Below are 18853 nucleotides of genomic sequence, written 5' to 3' on the forward strand. Positions count from 1 at the left end.
AACAACCCCCTAAAGAGCCCACCAACGTCACTGGGACTTCATCCGACAGCAGAGTTTCAGAAAACGATGCTGAACTTTGCCACAAACCCAGAGATCCAGATATAGAGCCACAGGCCTGTAAGAAAGTTAACAAATGACTTAATTACGAGGTTCTACCTCTTTCAAATTGAGTCCCTGAAGATCCACTTAATTCAAAGTAAGATCACACTTGCTGTGCCGAGTAAACTCCAGGGACACAGAGAAAGTGTCATCCTTTTTTCACACATTTTAAATACCCTGCGAAAAGCTCTGGTTTTATCAAATGTGTTTTCTAGTCAGGACTTTGTCGGATAAGGCATGAATTTTCTCACACCGTGGTGCGGCGTCAGAAAACACAACGCAGAGGCTGTGTCTGATGTTAGGGTACAATCTTTAGTCATTTTAAAACTTATGTTTGAAATGTGTTTGCAGCCATTTTGCAGGACAATGTAATGCTGCAATTCTCAGCTTCTTCTCATTATATTTTAATTAGTGCTGTCAATCAATAGATAAATATTTAATCGCGATTAATCGCACATTAATCACACATTTTTTATTGGCTCAAAATGTACCATAAAGGGATATTTTTCAAGTGTTCAAAATACAATTCAAATGTAACTTTATTAAATAAAATACATTAACCAAAACCAATGACAAAGATTGACCAGAAACCCTCAAAGGCACTCCATTCGGCATTATAAAAAAAGTCAAATAATAACATGACAAACCCAAGTCCATAAGGGACAGATGAGCATACTGACCTGCTCAATTTAACATTAAAGCCAAAACACACTAAAAGCATCTATAGAAAAGTCAATTGAAGCTTCTATGGAACTGAAGGCAACAGATTAAAAATTCAAACACCACAGAACCAGCAGTATTTCAGGAAAAGATCACACACTTTCTCCCTCTCTCTCTGCTGTGGGTCAGAAAATCAAGGGATTCAAGGGTATATTAAATTCAGGCATATTCCTAACCCTGAAAACAGAGCGGATAAAATGAAACATTTTCCAAATTTTCAAGACTTTACACAAACCTGGTGGTTAATCTGTCAATCTGTTGAAATGGCATAAAGTAGTGAAAGTTTCTAATAAAATGTCTCTGAGGCCAAGGCTGAGACAAAACTGCTTATTTTGTCTGACTAAATATCTAAACTAAACTAATCTAATATAGACTAGTCTTGTCCAGGAAATAGACTAGATTAGACTAATACAAATCAGAGAAAAACCAAGATACATTTATACTGAACCAGTGAGTTTTTGCACTGGTTCTGTGGAGGTGACTAATTGCAGATTAATTTTGTGTTGACTCCCTGATAACTCAATAAAATGTTTCAGCTGTACATGCAGGCAGAATTCAACAGAAAACCAACTCAAGAATGACTCATTTGGTTCATAGTTAGAATACTGGTATTTCAGAGTCGTGGCTGGGGCCATAGATTCTTATTTGCACAAACCTCAACCAGATAAAGGACCACATTGTCCTCATGCAGAAACATTTTTGTATTCTTATCTTAGTTTCTCTTATTTTTTTTTCTGTGCAAAGGGCTTGTATGAGTGTGCCACGTTAGATTCAGCAAATGTGTAAATTTAGAATTATATTAAAATGCTGAAAAATTGCACATGACTTTTACAACGGTGTGGACCGCTCATAAATTGTGTTTGTATTTAAGAGAAAAATTCAAAACACGAGAAAACTGATAAACGTGACGAGTTCTCCTAAATCACTCGTCCAAACCACTTAAGAACAAGTCTGTTTATACAAATGGTTCTTGCATGAAGCCCAATGAGTCAGACAGACGAGACGAGACTAACATATTTAACTAAACAACCCCTTGGCTCCTACACACTCTCTGATGCTGGAGGAGTGCGATGGTGGGTGGCAACATGGGGGATGCATTTTGGTCATTTTGCTCCCCTCAAGTCACCTACTGCATGCAGGCCTCAAGGCTTATAATGACAATAATCAAAATAATAATGTCATAGTAAAATTAAATAAATCTGCACAAAAATTTTAAGTTTTGTACAGACTGTACAAAACTTCTCAAAATGGCCTTTAGAGACCCAGATGTGATCTGTTATTATAAACAGACTCAGAGGATGGCGGGTGTGATGCAGACGTCTGCTCTCTCACCTTTAGTGGTCTCGCTCTCCCTCACCAGGAAGGTTCCTCGTCTGTTCTGCAGGTTCAAAAGGAGCCGCTCTGAGTCACGTCGAGTGATCTTCCCAAAATACCACCTGCCAAAGTGGGCCACAGAGAATGAGATCAGTAAGAAGCTACTACTGAGCGTCTGGAGCAGGCAGGCAGGAATACTGTTTGACTGGAAATATAGAAGACAGTACTGTACGGTATATGGGAAAATATTCTCTCTATACTCTTTTCTTGTAGATGCAGATGCAGATGCAGATGTACTGTAGCAGACAGAATAAAGCTACATTCAGGCTTTGAAGACTAAGAAAAAAAAAATGCCTGAAATTTCTGTGGGGAAAAATAAACTGCAAGAGTGATACAAGGAGAGGATAATGTACTCTTCTGCTTGGATGGAGTCGGACGGAGCCACATAGTTGCTGGGGATATAACCACTCTCTCCGGTCGTCAGGGAGCGAGCGAGCCACCAGTCCCCTTCTCTGTGACAGAGAGAGAGAGAGAAAGAGAAAGAGACGGAGAGAGAGAGCAAGAGAGAGGGAGCAAAAGAATCAGCCATGAACAGAAAACTGACCGAGGCAACCACAAGATTTCTGTGTTTAATGATGTGTTAGCTCATTCCCACTTAGGAGATGTTATATGTGATGGAGGAGGAACACTTCAAGAATAAGAATGGTGTTGGTCTGTATATTTCTTGTTGTCAAGAAATCCAACAATTTGACTTCTCCATCCAGTCTGAACTCTCTGTCAAGAGGCCACTGATTCCTACCGTCATGAATATGAAGTATGATTTCTCTAAAAGGCTGAATGATTTCAGCTGGGCAGTGTAGTTTCCAGTAAACAGATGTATATTATGCATTCTGTAGGGACTATTTTCAGCTGTGGATTAATACACTTTGTACTTTCAACCACAGACATTTATACGTAGCTGCACTGGCCTTTCAATCATATGTCAACATTGCCACTTTACTGCACCACGCAAGACTGACCTGTAAATTTTAGGCTATTTCATTTTAAATTGCTTTTTGGAAGCCATGGACATAGTGTTCTCTGTGGCATCATGGGTAACTTGCACATCTGTGAAGATCCCATTAATGCTGAAAGGTACAAACAGGTTTTGGAGCAACATATGCTGCCATCCCAATGTCTTTTTCAGGGACATCCCTGCTTATTTGAGCAAGACAATGCCAAGACATATTCCACACATATAACGTGCAGAACAGCATGGCTTTGTAGTAAAAGTGAAAATAGGTCGAAAAGTATTTTCAAACAATTAAATTATGTTTTTATTTACATTTTACAAAGCGTCCCAGCTTTTTTGGAATTTGGGGTTTGTACACGTAAACAGGAGAAATGTGTTTTTTCGGGATTTAAAGCTTTATAACATTTACATTTCTCAACCACTTTCAAAGAGCTGTTTTTACATTCAACAGTTCATGGTCTATGTAGAGTTAGAAAGTTAGAGAAAAATGTTTTATTCATGCCATTGTCCTACTAAGATGTAATATAACATGACTCATTGAAATCTGTTGACAAATGTAAATGTTAAAAGTGCTTTTAATCCAGAAAAACGGCAGCTCCCCCATTTACGTGTATTTGTTCACAGGCCAGTCTTGTCTGATTCAATACAGCAGCGACGTTGATGTATCACAGCAACGGGCCAAAGCTGTAAATGCAGCGATACATCATGGTGGTGATGCCCACTGAGGCCTTCTTAGTTTTAAGGGTGTAAAAACCTTATATATAAAAGTAAGTTTATAAGTAGACCTATACCTCAGCATTTCATTCATGTCTGTGAAGACAACTGAATCTTTTTTTTCTTTTTAAACATTATGATATTATTATTTAAGAGATAAATTTCTTGCAGAAATCTGACAGGATAAGGACACAGTGAAGAGTCTTTACAGTCTATTTAACAGCCTCATCCTGCATTAGAAAATGGCACCATTAAAACAACTAGAGCTAATATAGCAATGGTCAAACATCAGAGAGAAGAATTTGTCAAAAAAGAAGCCCGTTAAGTATGCATGATTGTTAATAAAAAAAAAAAAACACAGTACAGACAGAACTTCATAAAAAGTTCCCAAAATATCAGAAAAGCTCATCTCTGATGTAATATTCACAGGAAATAATCTACTCAAAATTCATCCAGATCACTTGTTTTGCATAAACTTCTGTTCACATCATGAGCTTCAGTTACTACATTCACTATTTTGGTTCATTGTGCGGTTTATGTTGTTCTGTACTGTTCATCATCATTCTGCATCAAATATAATATGAAATATCTAGAAACTGCATAAAATATGCCATTTACTTAGAGGTCTTGAGTTTGCTCAATGATAGAAGTCCCATAAGGAAAAAAGTTGGGAATCACTGGTTCAAGCAAAGTGTTTTGGGGATTTATTTAATAAACTACAGAGCTCATGTTCATCATAATAAAGAACTTATCAACCAGAGCAACAGAGCGACTCATTTATTTATTTTTAATAGTTATGGCACAGAGGAATAAGCTAAATCAGTTTTTGGCTACACAGACAAAACTTGTTAGTTGGATAATTTTATTGTCAAGTTTGGTCTTTTCACAGCATTTGCTGCCACTTAGAAATATATAAAACATTACCAGTTATTCATTAAATACTACAGTATCTGCAACACAGTATGCCTCAGATTATGTCTTAATAAGTAAATTTAATTCTGATACAAGGTGAAACTTCCATATTTGTGGAAGTGTTTGACTGATGACCTATAATGTTCTTTACAAAGCAAAGAAGGAACCTATGGACTGTGGTTTAAAAAATACACATCCCACACCTACAGAGAGTGATGTAAAGAAAAATACATCGTTAAGAGAGAAAATACAGCAAAAGAGACAGAAACAGACAACCTTTTGTTCCACGTGTAGTCCCTTAGTTTACATTTAGATCTTTAAAAGGGATAGTTTAGAGTACTTGATGTGGCGGTCAGCACACTCCCAGTTTGGAGAAGCAACAGGAGTACCAGTGTAGGAAGTGATGTACTGCTGTTAACAGGGTCATCAGCAAAACTTATTTTAACCACAAAGAAAAAAAAATCAGTTAAAGGGTACACTATATTGAGAACATAGATGCTGTCAGACAGCCCTTTTGAACAGGAGACCGCCGTTATAAAAGCCAAATATCACTCTCTCCAAAGCTACGACACTCCATTGGCAAAATCACTGACCTATTGTACTTCGCAGAACACGGAAGCTACTGGTCTAACGCTGCTTTGATTGGTTAGTTTATTTGTGTTGTTGTGTGTGTTATTTGGTGTGAAGGGTTACTTCAGATTCACAGAAGTCACACAACAACATAAATAAAGTGACAGACCAACAACTCATGTGCTCTGTGAAGGAAAATGGAGTCTGGTGGCTTTGGAGAGAGTTATACTTGTACAATGACTCATATAACGGCAAGGTAAAGCTGTGAAAATGTGCAAAATATAGTGTATACTTAAAATGATATTGATTTTTTTTTTTTAGGTAGGCATTTTTAGGTGGCTAATATGTCTTATTGCTGACACTGTCCACAGCTGTACATCGCTCTGCTCCCTACTTCTCTCCTTCTCCAAACTGGGAGCGTGCCAACTGTCATCTACAGCAGGTAATACACTGTCTATGGATAAATACTTAACATAACCTCACTTCAAATCATCTGAACTATCCCTTTAACTGTTGGTCTATATCCAGACACGTACAATATGTGGGCTACCGAGCTCTAATCCACTCTATATCTCTAATATTTACTAATTCTTTTGCAGTTAAGGCTACGAGCTTGATCAGACAAATCCGAGCAGCAGCAAGGGGACTGTGAACAAAAGGTTGTGTGAGATTTTTATTGCATTGAGTATTACTGACCTGAAGCTGTACTTTTTCCTAGGAGAAACCATGAAGCATGAGAAAGAAAGAGAGGGGGAGAGATAACAGACACAGCAGACACATCAAAACACAGCGAGGAGACACAGCAAGGCAAGCAGCACAGCACAGACAGATAGCAGAGGAGCCCAATATGCTGTGGGACTACACAGCAGGGTTGATTCAGGATGCAGTGTTTTCTTTTTAAGTTGTAGAGTTCTACTTTCTATTGCACTGCAGTTTGTAATATTTTTAAGAACTCTACGGTAGAGGATTGTGGAAATATTGCCCATTTACAATCCATAAACGATCAGATCTTTGTATCATGTGGGATTTCACAGATACAACTTTTAATTCAGTGTTTGCTTATGTTTATAAAAATAAACCTCCTGAATACTGTTTTGTGATGTAGATATCTGAGTTATTTCTTTGTGCAATATTAATTAAGCGTGAATTAATTATAGTTGTCAGCCCCACTCTGTAGTGCCAGACTATAGATAAAGAACAGCAGACCAGACTTATGGCAGGAAGTTATGGAAAAAGCTCATAGGAAAAGAAAAAAAAACAAAAAACATTGTTCTGATTTTAAACACCTGCTGGGGAATTATGCTCCAGATGCTTTTGCTTGGAAACAACAGCCTTTAAAGACACATATCCATTTTAACTTCCTACTATTGAAATCATTACAGAGGTGGGACCAATTCATTGTTTTGCAAGTTGCAAGTAAGTCTCAAGTCTTTGCACTTAAAGTCTTTAGTCAAGTTCCAGGTCCCCAACTTTAAATTTCAGTTTTAAGTCATAATTTAACAGTGAATTTTCACTGATTTCCAAAGTTATTTGGCTGTTACACTAATGTTAGCAAAGCATCAGTTTCTTAACAGTAACTTTTTCATTTTCCAAAATTAAATTTTAATGAAGAAATTCAGATTCTGGAGCTCAGTCATGAGAAGTTAGTCTTTATGGGTCTCTCCTGCAACTTGAATGGATGCTGCCAGATTAGTTCAAATAAAGTGGATCTCGGGAATTAAACCTACATTTATGTGGTGTCAGCACTTTTGGAAAAAATGAGTCCAGAAGAAAGAAAAACTCGGAAAGTTGGGGAAAATTTTGGTGCAGGATTTGCCCTGTTGTTATCCATTTAAGTCTTACATGCATTCAATCACCTGCCAAGTGTCTTTTTTTTTTGAAAGCACCTGCCCACTTCCAAATGACTTCCCAGATGGCTCTGTGTAACAAACCGTCTGGCTTGTCAGGTTAACAACAAGTCAGATAAAACAACATTTTAGTGGTTTATGGGAATGCACTGAAGCGGCGTCCATGTTGTTTCCACATTACAACCTAAAAGCTGATTAACACGTTGAAGTCAGAAGAACCGAGTTCTCAACTCTGGAAAGAGGCCCGTTAGAGGAGCACATGAATGCAGCATTAGAGTCAACTTTCAAGTCCAAGTGAAGCCATGATTTTGATTTTGTCAAGTCGAGTCCAGTCTAAAGTCACATTTTGTCTCGAGTCTGACTCTCTTCCTTCTATCTAAACCACACCACGTCACAGAAAGACTTGAACATGTGCTGATGTCCGACAGGAAAACACATTTTTTAAACGTGTTATCAGGAATGTGAGTGTAGCTCTTGCCGTGACAGACTCTCTGTGAAGTGTCTTAAAGATGATGATGATTCCCCAAGAGGAACAGAATGCATTACTAAAGTGCCGCTCTGCTCCGTTTTAGTCAACAGATGGAGAGGATCAGACTCTGCTGTCTGCATCGCTCCACAGTTACCAGCTCCGACTGAGTTCATTCACATAGACGTGCTCATAAATCACATGTGCGTCTACAAATCTGTTCATTTAGGTTTTTGTGAAGCATCAGAGAGAGGAGGAAGAGGCAGATGACTGTTGATTCTTACGTGTTGTTGACAATCTGCAGCCTGTCGCCTTTCCTAAAGGTCAGATCAGACGCTGTCCGTGACTCATAGTCATACAGAGCCACAAATGTAGTGACACCTCCTGCAAGACACCACACACACACACACACACACACACAGAAATATGCATTTAGGGAACAATGTAATTAAAGACAATGGTACTTCCTTTAACGCCTTCTCATATCCACTTCCATAATCTAACTTCAATAACGCAGGCACAGCCCTTGATGATAATTTGCTCTCTTCACTGTCAAGCCATAAATCTTAAAGTTATTTTGCCTCTGCTCCATATCTGTATGAAACAATTCACTGTGCCCTAATGAGAAATATTGACATTCTGGCTGCTTGTGACCGATCGTCCATGAAGGACAAAGCCATCATACCGATGGCTTTCTATTTTCTGTGTAGCTCTCTACGCCTTCTTTTTAATGAACCTGTGATCTAAACCTGGGAACTCTCCAGCCAATCATTGATCGGCTCATTAGATGCACAGGAGGAGGTGGCCAGCAGATACACCAGCAGCCCTCCGCTCTCTGGATGGAGCAACATTAGCCTAACCATCTGGCCAGTCTAGACACATTACAGCTTAATGTCAAGTAAAATCTGGACAGTGTGACACAACGGGCTTCAAAGTCAAAGAGAAATAGGTTTTAAGTGTGTTTGGCAGCTGATGGTGGGAAAAATAAACTGTTTTTCTGTTAGGAAAGAAATATTTTTCTGTGACTCACTACGAAACAGTTTTTAGACACTCATTTTTCTTCTCAGGACTTTTTTGATCTCAAACTAAAAGGAAGTCTGTGGGCTGACTCAGATAGGTCAAACCAGATCTTATTAAATCTGTTTTCTTTTCACAGTTCTGCTCAGCTTCACCAGTTAATTCACACTAAAAATTAGCATCTCTTTTTTGTTCGAACATTTTGTGCATTTTCGGGTCCTTATGCAAGCAAGATTACTTTGGCTCTACTGTTTCACTTCCATTTAAAGCAATAGCTCGATATTTTGGGGAAAAAAAACATTTATTTGCCCGCTTCATTTTTTTACTGTCAGGAATGCATTTTTGGCATGGAAATATAAAGATATTCCACCAACACAAATGTTCAAGAAGGTTGCAACATTGCAATGCTTGCCGTCAGCCAAGTGGCTTTCTGCATCAAAAGACATCATTGTAAAGCCCCTGAGGAAGATTGAGATTTAGGGGTGTATAAGTAAAATTTGACTTGATATGTTCATTATTTTGGCTAATAAGCTAGCAAATTGGCTTAGCCTATTTGTTAAAGATTCTTTCGGGGGGTTTTGCCTTTGTTGTGATATTGACAGCTTAAGATATGACAGGAGAGGGAGTAGAGAGAGAGTTCGAGAATCGAACCAGGAGCTGCTGCAGAGGACCGACAGCCCCAATACATGGTGCGCACGCCCCACCAGCCAAGCTATAGGGGCGCCCGGCTTAGCCTATTTGTTGACATATATCACTAATTAGTCACAAATTAATCAATCAAAATTTTTTTCAACACATGATTCACATTACATTCTTTGGATATCTGTGGTGTGGATAAACTGCTCTATGTGACCTAGTGAGAACACTAAAGGGATCTCTCCAGTGAGGCCATTCCCAAAAGCAAGCGTTAACTAAATTCAGAGTGGCCCAGACAAATGGATCCAGCAGGACAATTCTGAAGTATTCCAAAAAGTAATCCAAAGTATTTACAATATGTTACTTGAGTAATCTAATGAAAATCATATTGAACCTAGAGATATGAGAGTAATACCAATCTTCTCATCTAAGTCTCAACAAAAAAGCAAATGTATTTTCCTTCAATTCCCTTATTTTATTCTGCTTTAGGGAACAAAATTAAAATTAGTTTACTTTTTAACTGAACCATTTCCTCTAATCATAATATTCTGCAATATTTCCACACCAATAGAGCTATAACAAGTAGTCAACCAAAACAAAATGTCAAAGGGTCACAGGTGGGAGTCGAACCCACGGCTGCTACAGAGGACTCACAGCTACGTGGTCACCAAACTACCAACTAGTCTCATTACGGATTACTGGTTTAGTCATTTTTAAAGCGACATTGTAAAACATTTGCTGGTATGAGCTTCTGAAATGAAAACAATGGGTTTTGGACTGTTGGTTGGACAGAAGAAACAACTGGAAGATGGGCTGTGGGACACTGTGTGCACTTTTCGCAAATTTTGACATTTTATAGAGTAAATGATTAATTGATTAATTTTGAAAAGAATTGACAGATGAATCAATAATGAAAATAATCATTATTTGCATCCTAATTACCACTGTCACACAGCCTTGCCTACCTGACAGAGGTCCTCTCTGAGGCGAGGTGATGGTGCCGGTGTGGTCCACCCCTCCAAAGAGAGCCAGCTCAGGAGTGTTTGTCGGGGCGTGCTGATGCTGCCCTTGATGCCCCCGCCTCCCTGTCCCGACGGCAGGACTCCTGTTCGGGGTTTGGGTCTGCTGAGCGGGGCCCAGGTGGTGGAAGTGCCCGCTGTCGGAGCCTGTGCCGATGGTGCCGTCCAGGCTCATGGAGCGCTGGCCCGGCTCCTTGGGCTTGCTCTTGCCCGCCCCCATGTGCAGACCTGGGAAAAGAGCCAATGATGAGTAAGGATGCAGCACTTCTAAGTCCCACAAGAGATTTCTGGGTTGTCATCTTGTTGAATGCCAAACAGGACTGAAAGGACTAATCAGTTGGACCATTTTCACTGGCAGTTTGACATGAAATAATTGGGTAAACAAAACCAATGATACTAATTCAAGTTCTTTTCCATTCAGGTCAAACAAAGTCAGGGTGCTGCTAACGTACTTACTGGAAAGGCTCTGCTACTTTAAATGTAACAGGACCTCAGCTAGGTCCATTGGCATGACTGTGTTTACCCTGCAATTTTGTATCAATATGGTTGCTGTCCATTGACAGAGAAGTAAATGTTTTTATATTTGATTAATTCATTGTCTGTCAATTAACTGACTGTCTTTTTTCCCCAAGGAAAAAACATGCATCATTGTCTGGTTTCAGCTTGTCCAATGTGAGTATTTGCTGTTTTTCCTGGTTTTATATACCACTATAAATTAGATAACGTGGACTGTTGGTTGGACAAAACAAGACATTTAACCCAATGAAGATTAATCCCGCACAGGCGGCCTGGTACTGGCCATGGGAGATCATTGTTCGGCATGATTCTGTTTAAATCAATCCAAAATAAAGACATCAATATATTTGCTGTGTTTATTTAGTAAAATTTTATGGAAAAAAAAGTCACACTTTCAAAACTATTATCAATTATTATGGTTTACTGACCAGCAGAACCTTTTAGCTTAAGGTGAACAGATTTTAGGGATATGAGGCAATTGAGTTCAAAGGGTTAAAGATGTCAAGGTTGGACTTTGGGAAACTGGGACAAGCATTTACAGCTAGATTCCGCTGTCATATAAAACTCAGGTCTACTTTGATCCTGGCAGCAGTAACAGGCTTTAGAAGGGGCCATGTGGATGTCAGTCTATTAAATATGATAATATCTAAATCAAGTCTTATCCCCACTCAACCTGCTCAGTGAGGAAACATGATGCCATTTCATAGGAAAATTAGAAATAAGAAGCTTATTTATAAGACAGTGTTCACACATTTAATAAACACTGTCTGTGTGACTGGGCTCAAATTAGGTAAGAAGTCTACGTAACTCCTGTCTTAATCCGTCCTGACAGGAGATGAAAGCTGTTCATTCAGGAACAGGAACTGACCCTGTTTCAGTTTCTATTCATTCACCTTTCTCAAACAAAAATTCCTCTTAGTGAGGAGTGTGTGTGTGTGTGTGTGTGTGCTGTGAGCGTCACACTCATTTTTGCTCTCCTAATCCACCACAGAATATCCTTGGAGCTGCTCCAGGTTCAGTTAGAACCGTTTAGCATGCAAATACTCCGCGAACAGGACACCTTGAAACAGTCAACACACACACGTTCAAGGTCATTTCTATCTGTTGATTCAATCTGTTCTGAATCAATACATATCTACAAGGAAAACAAAGCTTCAAACAAAGGAACAGTGGGCTGTAATGAGACCCGGTGCTAATATAGAAACAGTTTCACCTCCAACAAGTAATTATACTGACACTGCTTCTCCTTTCCATCCTGATGCCCAGTACATCTATTATTCACTCCCTCCAGGATTTCACAGGCATTTTTGGGGGATTGCTGCAGTCTAAAATGCACAATTTACAGCAACTTTTCAAACAGATTGTGTATAGTGAACAATTGTGACAGCACCATTGATATAATAAAAAATATAATACAAGAAACACTGAGTTGAATGGGGTCTAAAATACATCTTTTCACAGCAGTTTTTCTGCAATGTTTTAGGTGTTCTTTGCAGTGAAATTGCAAGAGCAAGTAAAAGTTGCACAAATACTGTTGCGATTAAAAAAAAAAAATTGTTTAAGTCATTAAAAATCAAAGGCAACTTGTTCCAAGGAGAATAAAACCAGTTGCACAGAGTACTGATAAATGTTAATGACAATGAAAAACTTTGCATTCTTTTCAGTACTTGTGAGATAATAAAGAAAATATAAAAAATAATACATAATAAAACATTGAGTGGATTGCATCCTAGCATGCTTGATCTCATGTCAACTTTTCAAAAAATGTATGATGCATGGCAGAGTTTTAAGGCATCTTTTGCTATAAAACTGCAGGAGAAAATTAAAATTGCATGAAAAAGTTGCCATTTATCTGTTTGCGATAGTTTTAGTCTCCCAAGATCAAGCTGCCTTTGATTTTTATGACTGAGTGCACAGAGCATTGATAAATGTCAACAACAATGACAAACTGTTCTTTCGAGGTACCCTGCCCTCTGCCTCCATTTCCTTCCTTTTTTTTCCCCTTGTTTTGCTGTGCTGAGAATGTTGGTATTTGACATGCTGGTGTGTTTACGAACAGCTCAGATAATTCCTACTGATTCTACCTGTTAAATTTTGTAATTTAATAATAAAAAAAATAATAATAATGATAAGATAAATAACTAAACATTTAGTCGCTTCATTCAAGATGTACATGAAGGACGTTTACGCAGGGGATTACCATGATTAGTGGAACTCATGGGAAGCAATTATGATTGGTCAAATTTACAGAAAAGCTGCAGTGATTGGACAAAATTGTAAGGTCATGCAGAATTTGCAGGAATTGGCTGAATTTGCGTTAATTGTTGCAATCCCAGCATTGCAACTTCCTGGAGGGACTAATTATTGGCCTGATAAATGCAACCAGATCTCAGTGTTATCAAGAGCGCAGACAAAGACAAACATGCTCAGACAGTCAAGTGCACCCACAGAAAGTTGGAGTGCAGTGTTCACACACACACACACACACCGAGTCCGATCCACCCCTCGAGTCATTGCAGAGTGACTCACTGTGAGACTGGCTATTTCAGGCCAGCTGAAACAGAGACAGTCATACACACATGAAACAGCCTTGTTCCTTTGTGAATAGAGGCACTCTCAGTTCCAGACAGAGTCTATGAAGCAGTGTGTGTGTAGGTGTGTGTATGTGTGTGTGTGTGTTTATGTGCATAAGCAGCTGTTCCTTGGTCTCTGGGAAACAAGGCTCTATCACACACTAACACCCAGTCACAGTTGCGTTGTCTCACATCCTTTTTTTTCCAAACACATGCGTGTGTTTCCAGGATACTTGTGTGAGTGTGATAGACAGGACAGAGAGGGTTATTAACAGACAAGGAGGAAGGAACTGCCAGTGGCTGTAAAAAGAACGCGTAGGTGGTTGTTGTATACTGCATGGACAGCTGAGGCTTAGTGGGTGTCTTAAGTGTAATGTGCGAGCATAACATAATTACACAGGTATGGGAATTTTCTGAGATATGGAGCGATCCCACTGTGGAGCTGTGTGGGTGTGTAAAGCTGCCTGAATGTGCACGAGCGCGAGTGATTTCGAGCACACACACGTACAATCATGCAAGCTTTGATTCATCTCCTGCCAGGATGTAATCTGTCGCACTGGGGGGGTTAACGTATCCCATGGTGCAACACTGAGTCACACAGAGATGGGCCCATGGGCCTGCGGGAAAGGTGGACAGGACTGTGTGAACTGTGTGAAAAGTAAGCCGCTCAGTGACCGTTTAGTCTGGATATCAGGAATGGACTCTACCAGCTCACTGAGGATCAGAGCCACTCCGATGTTTAAAGGACAAAACGGAAGCAAAATGGGCAGACAGGATCACGACGGAGGCACTTATGCAACAGATATATTTAGCAGTCCAGATAGTCAATATATGCAAAAAAGCAAATACTTCACGAGCTTGAATCCACGCACAGACTGCTGTGAAATTATCATCTTGAAAGAGCCAGTGCTGCTTAAAAACTGGTGATGTGTCTGTTAGGATGGAAGCATCAAACTGCAAAAACTTCAGTAAGAAGTCAGCTTTTGTATATTGTAAACCATGTGTAGAACAAGAACATGTGAAGGTCAACACACTTCATGTATTGTAGTAAGGATTCCTTCTTAAAACTAAAAATGTTCTTAGATTAGTCTTAAAATAATTTCTGACTGTGTGCTGACATTCAATTCATTCAATCATTCAAGACACTGCACATAAAAAAAAAAACCCTTGCAGGTTCTAAGAAGCCCATCTGTAACTTTTGCACCTGTGACCTCAATTAACTTGAAATTGACAGTACGTGCCTTGTAATGAGATTGCAGGAGACTGAGGCCAGGCAACATGTATTATTCATGGATTAAATAGTGGGCTGACAAACAAAAACAAACACATAGCGTGAGCAAATTATTTCTCACACTCACACCTTTAATTGATAAGTGCTAGGGCTGGGACAATACACTTATCTCACACTCCGATACTATCATGATACTTGTATGCCGATTCAATATTACAGTTTATTGTGATTTTTCGCATTTTTTTAATAGTAGACTGTGTGAAAAAATTGAATCATACACTCCTGGAGACTGCATACCATGACTGTTATTTCTGAAAACAATGCATGTCACCTCAGTCTTTCGAGTTTTATTTTAGCGGCATCGTTATACTGCATAAAAAGTAGTACATAAAATAGTGCTACATTCAACTGTCCCTACTCATAAAGCTAGTGCCATAAAATATAATAAAGTGGCCAAAATGAGTGTAAGTTTGAGCTTTGACCCTTTCAGGTTGCTGTAGGTTAATTAGTATACAGAATATAGAACTTGGACCCAGCTAATATCTTCCTCATGGACAATTCAGTGGGGTAAGTACCTGGCAGAGTGGGACATTTTAACCCTGATCCACTGGTTGAAGGAAAGTCAAGTCGATTTCGAAAGCTGACTAATCATCAGCTGTAAGCGCACACTGATAAGGGGAGGTGTAATGATCCTTGACCAGCACTGCAAACATCCCAACACAGTGACGTCCTCTGAGAGTCACTTTCTCCTGGTTCTCTGCAGGACGCTGCAAACACCATTGTACCCTTGAAAGCCTCAGAGCCTGCGTATGTAAACACGAGAGCTAGTGCTGTAAGCTGAGCCCGACGCCTTTTCCTAATATGGTGTCGGAGTGCCCTAATATCAAGAAGTGCTGGCATGTGACTACTTACAACATTATGACATTAAATGGAGGAGCCAATGTGATGGAATGAAGACAAAAAATACAGGACAAAAAAAAGTATTAACAGATAGAAAATCAAACAGATAATCTTACCAAAGATCGAAAAAAAATGGAAAAAATTGTAAGTAGTGGGAGACGTGGAGGGATTTCAGTGCCTTGTGAGCTTTTCCATTCAACAGGAGCACAGAGGAATGTGGGAGAACCAGACTGCAATGCTCTGCTACGACTGCCAGCGACTGCAACAAGAACAGGCACCTGAGCAGTGGGAGGGCAGGATGGGAGGAAGGAAGCAAGGAGGGAGATGGGGTGGTGGTGGTGGGGTAACAAAGACGCTCTTTTTTCACATTTTCCCTGGACATAAATCAAAATCTTATTGCTTTGCCCCTAGTTAAGGATCATTATCATTTTTAATATTAATCCCATTTGACTGTATTGATGCATATGTGCATGTTAAAAATGCTCTGTTCTGATTTGATTGACTTTCCTTTAATTTAAAGCAGTATGAGCTGAATTTCTGGTATAAAACGTGCTGTATAAATAGAATTATGTAACATTTGATTTAATAATGTCAGATAAGGGACAACAAATGCACATGCATGCTGACTGTGTGAATAAAGTTGTGCTTGGTTGTGTTGTGGGAGAGGAGATTTGAAGGATTAGATACGATTCAGTGCAAATAGAGGCTTCGTTCAAAGGCTGCTCTCTGAGTGGCATTTACCTCAGAACCACGATGGACTTCAAGAGCACTTCAATTTCCGCAGTACATTCATCACTAAGCTGTGTTGTTCTCACAGCCTCTTAGTGTTGACTGAGTCTCACAAAATCTATAAAACTTCTCTCTGTACATGAGGTGAATAATATTGGGTGTTAGAGGGAAATACTGCGGGGAAAGGAGGAGAAAGTAAAGGACAAGAGCTCAGATGCCTGAAAGGAATTTTTGTTAATAAAGCAGACAAGTCCAAACACTTGTCGGGTGCTGAAACGACTGCATCACGTCAGCGTTGACACAGTGTTTTCGTTATGTGTCATTTGTGCACATGCTCAAATCTGCCTTGGAAAACAGCAGAATTTGATGTTGTCATTTCAAATCTGACCCTCGATTAAAGGATAGCTTCATATTATTTTCATGTCTGTATTCAGGCCACATGCATATGCCTATATGCAAATGAAAACAGTTTTTCAATGCTGTAGGTAGTCTTTCTGTCCATACTGGTTGTTAAGAGATTGCCTTTTGATGTGATTCCAATTGGGTCAAAATCCACAGTCCTCTTTCTTCTTTGGTCCGGACTGAAATCTCTCAGCCTCTACTGGATGGACTGACAAACATTCATGTTCTCATGGAGTCTAATCACTCTGGTGTTCCCCTGCCTTTTAATCTACTGCCATCATTAATTCAAACTTTTAACTTTAGCAAATACCTGCAAAACTAGTAACACTGCCATCAGCTTCAGCTGTGCTTTATATTTACTACTAACTAGCAAAGGCTAAACACCAAAATGTAGACAGTGTTACTGTGAGAAGTTTTGCATGTTGATGGTAGCATTCAACTGAAAGCAGTGTGTATGATTTAGTGGCACCTAGTGGTGACTGCAAACTTGTCTCACCCTCCCCTTCCAAGCAACTAGGAGAAACTACAGTGGCCAAGAAACTCGCATAAAAGCACAAAAGGCTGCATCCAGAGCCAGTGTTTGGTTTGTCTGTTCTGGGTTACTGGGGAAACATGGTAATGCAACATGGCAGCCTCTGTGTAAGATGACCCACGCCCTCTGTAGATACAAATGGCTCATTCTTAGGTAACAAAAAACACAACAATTCTTATTTTCAATTTATTAGACACTCTCATTGAGCTGCTAGGATGACTGTAGACTCTTAGTCCCTCTTTTTCCTTACTGTCCCTCCACTAAGGCTTAAAAGGAACCATTGTTCAGGGAAACAATGAGGGAATTTGGTGCTAAAAAGACTAACTGGAAGATACCCATCTGATTAGACTAACTCAGACTACTGAAGAATGCATTTTGTACAGAATAAGAACAGTGAATTTTGTCCTTCAGATTGGAATGGAAGCTCTGCACATGTGCAGAGTTGCAACAATTAATTGATTATGCATCATCTATTAATTTCACTGTCAACTACCAGCTTTTTTAATGTGAATATTTGCTAGTTTCTTTATCCCTTTATGACAGTAAACTGAATATCTTTGGGTTATGGACAAAACAAGACATTTGAGGACGTCATCTTGGACTTTGGGAAACATTGATCAACATTTTTTCACCATTTTCTAACATTTTACAGACCAAACAACAAATCAGTTACTTGAGAAAATGACTGACAGATTAACTGACAATAAAATTAAACATTAGCTGCAGCCCTAAACATGTGACAAGTGAAAATTCCCCACTTTTTATGTGGATGTCAAATCAGTATTTATGGTAAATATGGTTAACTGAAGCAATAAATTCCTCAGTGCGTGCTATATTGACCAAGAAAGCGTTCAACATCAACACTGACTGAACATCCACATTAAAGTGGTGAATTTTCCTTTTAAAAATTTTTTGAAAACATATGAACCTGTCCTTTAAATCCGTGATAATCTACAGTCGATATTGTGCAACTTACATTTGAGGACAATGTTTGGGTGCTAAAAACTAACTATGACTTTGCATTGGTCCAAACTGCACAGAGGACGTAACTCTTTCTCACATTTACTGTCTAATCAGCATTTGTAATCCTCCATCTGAAGCTGAGCACACAAGCTGTACATTTCTGGTCAGGCACATAAGCACATTTGGCCATGACAAACCTCACTGAGTCACAACAGACGGTAACAGTTGCCACTGTGCTGCAGAGAGTGAAGGAGCTCGAGCCAATGTTTCAGTCGAATGGGAAAATTACAGTTTGCCCTGGGGAGGACAGGCATGGGTGGGGGGGGCAATGATGGTTCCTCAAGATCAAAACGAGAGGAAATGTGCATATTAGCGTCACTGTCGTTACCCTCCTATATGCTGGACGAGAACATGAAACAGCGCAGTCTACATACATGTATAATACACAGATCATCTATATTTAGCCTGTGTTATAGAGGGAGCGGGCAGTTTAGTTACAGAAGGCCAAAGACAAGACAATGCAAGCACTTAACTAACAATTTCAGTACTGTGGAGGCCTCCATCAGTTATTCTCTGCTATCTTTTCCCCAAATCTTCTGCTGATCTCGCTCACTTGACAAAGTCTGAGCCTGTGTCTAGCCGCATCTCCCCTCTTCCTCAGTGACAAACGCATAGAGGAAA

At 39.4% G+C, this 18853-nt stretch overlaps 1 protein-coding gene across 2 annotated transcripts in view; it reads right to left on the reverse strand.

The window, feature by feature from the left end:
• The window catches only part of LOC146332013 (proto-oncogene tyrosine-protein kinase Src-like), a 33880-nt gene that overhangs the window by 11425 nt on the left and 3602 nt on the right, over positions 1 to 18853 (reverse strand). The window contains exons 2-6 of one of the 2 annotated variants that reach the window (XM_084738105.1): positions 10273 to 10554; positions 7939 to 8038; positions 6038 to 6055; positions 2547 to 2645; positions 2152 to 2255 (exon numbers count right to left, since the gene is read on the reverse strand). In XM_084738105.1, the coding sequence (XP_084594231.1) occupies positions 2152 to 2255; positions 2547 to 2645; positions 6038 to 6055; positions 7939 to 8038; positions 10273 to 10546 (595 nt within the window). In that variant the 5' untranslated portion in view covers positions 10547 to 10554. The remainder of the gene's footprint in view (positions 1 to 2151; positions 2256 to 2546; positions 2646 to 6037; positions 6056 to 7938; positions 8039 to 10272; positions 10555 to 18853) is intronic. The other variant, XM_084738113.1, reaches the window with a different exon arrangement.

The sequence above is a fragment of the Lutjanus erythropterus genome, chromosome 2, assembly GCF_056507025.1.
Source record: "Lutjanus erythropterus isolate fLutEry1 chromosome 2, fLutEry1.hap2, whole genome shotgun sequence".
In the NCBI taxonomy this organism is placed as follows: Eukaryota; Metazoa; Chordata; class Actinopteri; order Lutjaniformes; family Lutjanidae; genus Lutjanus; species Lutjanus erythropterus.